Raw genomic sequence first — 7,752 nt, forward strand, 5'->3', positions numbered from 1 at the left:
CACCTGAGCATGGGCAGAGTGCCAATAAAGAAAGGGAACCTCGAACCCAGGCCTGCCAGCGCCCTGTCCTTTGCGACCCCCCCGCAACTGTCCCAACCCAGTGTTGGCTCCAGGAGGGCTTTGAAACCTGAAACCTGGGGGCCTTTTGCTCCGTCTATTTCTGTTCAATTCCAGAGGAAGATAAATATATCTCCCAAGCATCCCTTGGGACCAAGCCTTTCCGGATCAGCTGCGGACCTTTCCATTTGGGGGGGGGGGTCACCATGGCCAGTTTTGGGGACCCCTCCCTCCATCTCCGGAAGAGATCCAGCCCAAAAGTGCATGCCTTCCATAGAGACAAAGAAAGACAGAGGCCCATAGTGCTGGGCTGCATGAGTCTCCTGGGAGGCCAGGGTTCGAATTCTGGCTCCAAAGTCCTTTAAGGGCCAAGTCTTTCTCAGCCTTAGAGGAAGGCCATGATGGCAAACCTCTTCCCACGAAAACACTGAGTGCCTTGAATGGTGGACCTTGGCCTCCTTTGGGCAACCAAGGCTCAAACCCATGCTCCGCCTGAGTGACTACGGAGCCTCAGAGGAAGGCAATGGTGGTCAGTCTTGCAGAGGACACCGCGGGGCCTGAAGGTCAGAAGCTGTGAGTGACCCTCCCCCCCCCCCCCTGTTTCCCTGCCTTTTGTCGTCATGCGTCAACACTACAAAGTGGCCCCTTGAAAGGCCTGGGTCGCCTCCTTGCTCCTCTCCGGCCTCAAAGCTGTGGTTTCTTGTCCTTCATTCTGTCCGGTTGGAAAACTGGCTTGGTACCCAGCATCAAAGAGAGACCAGTGAGTCTCAGCTAGAGTCCTCTGCCTCCTCCTTTCCCCTAATGGTTTCCTTGCACATGTGTGTTGTGTATGTGCTTCCGAACATGAGCGCACACACAGCTGTGGGTCAGCCCTTCTTGGGAAGAAAGGCAGGCCAGGAGCAGCGTCATCCTTGCAGAAGGGGCCAGGCCCAACTGCCAGCTACGGTCTTCGGACCGTTGATGTTGGACGCCTTCTGCTGACCGCCGCCCAGAAGGGAGCCTTTGCCCTGAGAAGCCTCCAGGCCTGGCGGAAAGGAGGCCGGTCCCCCACCCAAAGAGGAGCCTGGCATTGCCCAGCTTCACCATCGGACGTGGTTGCTTTCTTTCCTCCAAGGCAGCTGCTTTCCAGACAGAGTGAGAGTACTGTATGAGACAGACAGACAGATAACTAGATAGATAGATGATAGATGGATAGATAGATGATAGATAGATAGATAGATAGATAGATAGATAGATAGACAGACAGACAGACAGGCAGACACTGTGATAGATAGGTAGGTAGATACGCACATAGAGTGATAGTGTGAGATATGACAGATAGAGTGACAGTGTAAGGATAGATAGATAGAAAGATAGATAGACAGACAGTGTGAGGATAGACTGATGACTGTCTATGACTCCATATGAGGGCTATAGGTTTTTCTTCCATCTCATAACCCACTCCCTGGGTGGCTGCTCATCTCAGCATCTCCTTTGGGCCCCAGACCCAGCATTAAATGGAGGCCAAGAACCAGAGACTGAGCTGGAAGTTACTTTTGAGGGGGAACCATTCCCAGGCTCCTCCTAGACTCTGGGGGAGGCCGTGGACCCTCCCTCCCTCCCACCCCCCCAAACCCCACTTCTTTGACCCCCTTGGATCCCAACTCAGGGCCCACTGGACAAGAGCAAGACTTCAGCACATTGGGACACATTAAAGCAGAAGGTGTGGGTCTTTAAAGCTCTGGGCCAGTATTCCCCCTGATTTGGGGTTAACTTTTCCCTCTCCAGGTTGCTCTGGGAAATGGAACTTCCTGAGGAACAGTCAGCTATCTATCTATATGTCTATCCTCACAGTATCACTCTGTCACTCTCTCTCTCTCTCTCTTATCTATCTATCTATCATCTATCTATCTATCTATCTATCTATCTATCTATCTATCTCACAATATCTATTTCTCTATCCCATACTATCACTCTGTCACTCTATCTATCTGTCATCTCTCACCCTATCTAGCTGTCCTTACACTATCACTCTATGTCTCTATCTATGTCTCTATCTATGTCTCTATCTATCTATCTATCTATCTATCTATCTATCTATCTATCTATCTATGTCTCTATCTATCTATCTATCTATCTATCTATCTATCTATCTATCTATGTCTCTATCTATCTATCTATCTATCTATCTATCTATCTATCTATGTCTCTATCTATCTATCATCTATCTATCTATCTATCTATCTATCTATCTATCTATCTATCTATCTATCCTCTCTCACACTATCACTCTATCTATGTATCTATCATTTCTCACTATCACTCTATCTCTCTGTCATCTCTCACACTATCCATCCATCCGCCCACTCTCACACTATCCTCTATGTACTTACTTACCTCTCCCTCTCTCTCTCTCTCTCGTTCTCTCCCTCCTTCTCCGAGGAGCCTTGGATCAAACGGGGAGGAGGCAGCCATTCATTCATTCATTCATCCATCCATTCATTCATTCCGGGCTCCTCCTCCTCCTCCGGAGACCCTTCCCAAGGCCTTGGGTTGAGGGGCGTTCCCTCTCCCTCCGTGGCCCCGCCCCTTTCCCCGCCCCTTCCCGGTCCGAGCGCGGAGACACAGACAGGAGAGGCTCAGTCGGCGTCCAGCGGAGGGAGAGGGAGGATGTCCTCCGGGGTCGTCCTCCTCCTCCTGGTCCTGGTCGGTGGGGCGATGCGGTAGCGATGCTGTGGCTGGGGGCGCTGTGGCTGTGGCTGTGGGTCCCCGCGGGGTCTGGGGGGCTCCGCCGGGGCCCCGGGGCCGGGGGCTGTGAGCCCATCTCCATCGCCATGTGCCAAGGCATCGGCTACAACCGCACCCGGCTGCCCAACCTCCTGGGCCACTGGGACCAGGGCGAGGCGGCCCTGCAGCTCCAGGCCTTCGCTCCGCTGGTGGCCTACGGCTGCGACCCCCGGCTGCGCTTCCTGCTCTGCTCGCTCTTCGCCCCCATGTGCACCGAGCAGCTGCCCCGCGCCATCCCCGCCTGCCGCCCCATGTGCGAGGCCGCCCGAGGACGCTGCGCCCCAGTCCTGGCCCTCTTCCACTTCGCCTGGCCCCCGGCCCTCGACTGCCAGCGCCTGCCCACCAGCAACGACCCCCAGGCCCTCTGCATGGAAGATCCTCAGGACCAGGACCAGGGGGACCACCCCCCAGCCGCCTCTTCCTCCCCGGAGGCCCCCCGGGGCCAAGGCATGCTACCCCTGGAGCCCCCTCCACGGCCGTCCTCCCCGTCCTCCGCCCCGCCGGCCCACGACTGCCCCGAGGGCCCCAAGTTCGTCTTCGTGGCCCAGCGGGGCCGGTGTGTGGCCCGCTGTGGAGGCGGGGTGGACCTGCTGTGGTCAGCGGGGGACAAGGCCCTGGCGCTGGGCTGGATGTGGGGCTGGTCCTGGCTGTGCTTCGCCTCCACCGCCTTCACGGGGCTGACCTTCCTCCTGGACCCCGGGCGCTTCCGCTACCCAGAGAGGCCCATCGTCTTCCTCTCGCTCTGCTCCAACCTCTACGCCGCCGCCTTCCTCCTCCGGGGCTTTGCTGGGGCAGAGCGCATCGCTTGCGCCAAGGAAGAGCACGAGGAAGGCCACCCAGAGGAAGGCCACCCGGAGGGACAGCAGGCCTACTACTGGATCCGCTCCGGGCCCGAGAGCGTCCCCTGCGCCCTGGCCTTCCTGCTCCTCTACTACTCCCTGATGGCTGGGTCGGCCTGGTGGCTGGTGCTGACCCTGGCCTGGTTCCTGGCGGCCGGCAAGAAGTGGGGCCGGGAGGCCATCGAGGCCCGCAGCGCCTACTTCCACCTGGGAGCCTGGGGCCTGCCTGCCCTCCAGGCCCTGGCCGCCCTGGCCCTGCGGCAAGTGGCCGCAGAGGAGCTGACCGGGCTCTGCTTCGTGGCCCCGGAGCCCGCCGCCTTGGCCGCCTTCGTCCTCTTGCCTTTGGGGGCCTACCTGGCCGCCGGCAGCGCCTTCCTGCTGCGGGGCTTCGCGGCCCTCTTCCGCATCCGAAGGGCCCTCAAGCAGCGCCTGGGGGGCTCCGGGGCCCGGGGCCTGGAGAGGCTGATGCTGCGCCTGGGCCTCTTCTCCGTCCTCTACACTGTCCCCGCCGCCGCCGTCCTGGCCTGCTTCGCCTACGAAGGCGCCCACCTGGAGGCCTGGGCCCTCCGTGCCCTCCGCAGCCCTTGCCGGCCCCCGAGGGACCCCCGGGAGCCCCAGGACTGCTCCCTCCGCAGCTCCATCCCTCCGCCGGCCCTGGTCCTCCTCCGCATCTTCATGGCACTCGCCGTGGGCATCGCCAGCGGGGCCTGGGTCTGGAGCGGGAAGACCCTCCACTCCTGGCACAGACTTCTCTGCAGGAACAAGGACAAGAAAGAAGAAGGAGGGAACGGGGAGACCCCCAAGGCAGCCCCCAAGGCCCTCCTCGCCCACCATCAGCCCCATCATCCCCAGATGGACGGAGCCACCCGACTCTGAGGCCAAAGGGACACCGAAGGAGGGGGCACAAGGGTGTCTTCCTCGAGAGACCCCTGAAAGGAGAGCTTGGCACAGCCTTCCCACAAAAGCCAGAGCGCCCCCCCCCCCCCTTTTATTTAAGGCTGTAATTTATTTCCAGAGGGTCCCTTTGGGGTGTCCCTCTCATCCTGAAAGAAGACCATGGACTGGGGAGAGAGGGAGGAAAGACCTCATGAAAGAGCTGTTCCAAGCCAGGCTGGGGGGGGGGTCTCTGAAGGAATTCAGGGCAAACAGGAGGGCTGCTGGTCAGGACCCAGCCGTGGGTCTCTGGGGGGAGTGGGGTCTGGGCCAGACTTCCCAGAGTCAAGGGGCCAGAGAGAGTGTGGCTTTTGGAGGAGAGAGGTCACACATACTTATCGCAGGACAACAATGCCACCCGCTGCCCACCTTGTGACCCTCTGGCTGCCAACACACTGACCATCATCCTCCTGTAGTATTTGTGGGGGAGAGCACCACTTCCCTTTCCTCTGGACCCCAAGGCTTAGAAACCATTGTGGGGTTTGGGGGGGTCATCCCAAAGGCTGCCCTGGAGGTCTGTAGCTGAAGCCTGCCTCCGACAGAGGAGAGTCCAGCTGCCTTTTCAGGCTCAAAAGGCCCCACTTGGGCCCAGAGTGCCACTCTAACCACCCCCCTCCCGGTTCCCTTGAGACTAGCAGCTCTCCTGCGGCCCATCTGCCCCAAAGAGTAATTGAGGAGGGGCTGGGATGGTCACCAGTCTGGCTCTGTGGGTCTCCTCCGGCCCCTTCTCCGGTCCTGCTTGAGGGCCCCCCCAACTGAACAAGGCTGCCGTGGGGACCCCCAACCCAATGCCTGCAAGGGATCCTCTATTCTATTTTATATGTGTGCCTTTTGCTGCCAAAGAGACCAGAGACAGGAGGAGGAAGGGATGGAGGAGGAGGTGGCCCTTCTCTGGCCTTCAAAGGAGCCCAGGAGGGACCAGCCTTCCAGCCAAGCGGGGGCGCTTTGGGGGCCTGAGGAGATAAAGCCGGTGGGGACACGGGGCGTGGGTTTGCGTTGGGAAACGTCCCTGTGTCCTCACACAGAGGTGCCTCGAATCGCAGGCTTCGCCGGCGAATATTTTTTATCGAGCAACTAAAAATAAAAGATACCAATGCACACAGATGCGCATGCATTTTCTATACCTGCAAAAACGTAGAGGGAAATTTCACCTAAACGCAACCCCCCAACTCCTAAACTTTAGGAACTGTCTGCAACAATGCTGGCCCTAAGACGCACCCAAATGTTCAAAACAAGGGGCAATGGCTTCCAGCATATTTGACTAGGGGCCTTTCGTAATATTGTTGTGCGCCTCCAAGTCAAGTTTGTTCAGAGGATGTTTGCCGTATTGTTCAAAATACGGGTGGGCTTTAAAAACACGGCAGCTCCTTCCGGCAACAAAGGGGTGCTCCTTCCTTCCTTCCAGCTCAAGGGGTTCCCCATCCAGATGCCCTTTTGGGACTCAAATGCAAGAGGGCAGAGGCTCAGAGCAGGCTTCTCAATAAAAACCAGGCTTGACCCACTCTCCTGCCCTCTTTGCAGTTGCAAAGCCCAGCAGGAGAGCAAGGGAGGCCTCCCAAAGAAGCCTCCATCCATCCCTGGCCCTTTGATCTGGGGCTGGGGAGGGGAAAGGGGGCAGCCTCCCCAGCCTCCCTTTGTCCAGGCTGCTTTCATATGAAAATGGGGGGGGGGGGGGGCTTCCCCTTTCATCCTGAGGCAGCCATTCATCTCAAGGGCAAGCCATGGGGAGGGAGGGGGCTACAAGGGGATTTAGGGCCCTTGGAGTGCCTCCCCAACACAGACTCTCCCATCATGGCACCTGTGGTTCAGATCTGTCCACTTGGTCCTGGCTGGCTGCCTCCTCCTGCCTCCCTCCCAAAAAGTCTACAAGAGAAAGAAGCAAAGTTAGGAGGGGATCACAATTGATTTGCCCCCTGGCCTTGGCTTTGGGGTGGCTTCCACCCCACCAGGCTTGATTATAACCCGCCTCCTGCCAGGCAGCCACTTGGCCCACCCTTCGGTGCCACGCTAGGGGTCTCCAAAGGGCAGCAAGGACAGTTGAAGAGTTGGTTTAGGATGGGGCGTCTTAACCTGATCTGGGCCAGGAGCCAGGTTCTGCAAAACGTTATGAAAGTTGGCTGGCAGGCAATAGGCTTTGCCCCACTTTGTGGTCCTGGCTGCCAGGCCCATGCCCGGCCTCAGGATGGCTTCCCCTCAAAAGCCTGCTCCTTAAAACTGGGGTCCCCTCCTTGCTGAAATGTATGTGGGTTTCCAGACATGGCCAAGAGGCAACGGCTGCGGGGGGGTGGGGGGTGAAAGCCTGGAGCCATTTCCACAAGGCTGCCCCCCCAAAGGCCCTGGGTGGTAGAAGCAGAGGCGGCCTGCCTGCCTCCCCCTGGCCCCACTGGCGCTGCTTGCTGGGTCTGGCCCAGGGCTGGAGGGCCAGCTGAGGTTGCACACTTGTGGTTGCAAAGGAGCACAAATGGGCCATTCATGAGCACAGCGGTGAGCAGATGGTTTGTGCCGCAGCAATAGCAAACCAGACCCACACCGCTCCCCATGCCCCCCTTCACCACAGAAAAGGGGCACCTGGGTGAAAAGCCAGCCTCTGACTTCTGAGCCATGCAGGGAAGCACCGAAGGCACAAAGCCAAAGGCATCCTCTCTGGTTAAAAGGTACAATATGGAACCACCAGCCCCACACTTTGGGGGTTCAGTGCAATGGTGAGGGGCTGGCACTGTCTGAGAACTGAGGCTCAGCGCAGGCTTCAACTTCCACACACACCCACAACACCCTCAGCGTTCGCTCTCTCAATCCATTGCCCTCCAGCTTCCAGGATGGGCACCAAGTGGGCTCCCAGACGCTGGACTGCCAAGTCCCGTTGGTTGTAGCTGGCACTGCCATGGCCAGGAATCCTGGGAGCTGTTGCCCAACGTCATCCAGAGGGCCATCCACACCGTTCCCAGCCCTGGATGATGATGGCCTTGATAATAAAACAGAGGAGCTCAAATGCTGGGCATTTTAAAATCTCAACCGGTGCTGCCCACTGCCCCCAGCTGCTCCAGCCCCTCTCCTTGGTCCCAAGGCAACCCCCCCCCCCCGAGTGCCCTCAATGCCAATGGCAAACTTCCCTGAACAGAAGGGAAACAGAAGAAGGGATAGCTCTCAAGTCAGAGCC

The 7,752-nt window shown here is 58.5% G+C and overlaps 1 protein-coding gene across 1 annotated transcript; it reads left to right on the top strand.

Annotated features, from left to right (window-relative positions):
- The first annotated feature begins 2,707 nt into the window (after window positions 1–2,707).
- LOC149287013 (frizzled-9-like) lies at window positions 2,708–5,661 on the top strand. Its single transcript, XM_089493325.1, has one exon. It carries the CDS (start codon window positions 2,766–2,768, stop codon window positions 4,536–4,538), a length of 1,773 nt encoding a protein of 590 aa, XP_089349451.1. The 5' UTR covers window positions 2,708–2,765; the 3' UTR covers window positions 4,539–5,661.
- The last annotated feature ends 2,091 nt before the right edge of the window (window positions 5,662–7,752 follow it).

The sequence above is a fragment of the Sceloporus occidentalis genome, unplaced genomic scaffold (genome assembly GCF_023333645.1).
Source record: "Sceloporus occidentalis isolate IW3139 unplaced genomic scaffold, rSceOcc1.0.p SCAF_64, whole genome shotgun sequence".
In the NCBI taxonomy this organism is placed as follows: Eukaryota; Metazoa; Chordata; class Lepidosauria; order Squamata; family Phrynosomatidae; genus Sceloporus; species Sceloporus occidentalis.

Bases quoted from the DNA above. Each gene is read 5' to 3' on its own strand.
- LOC149287013 (XM_089493325.1), top strand. From the start codon at position 2,766: ATGCTGTGGCTGGGGGCGCTGTGGCTGTGGCTGTGGGTCCCCGCGGGG.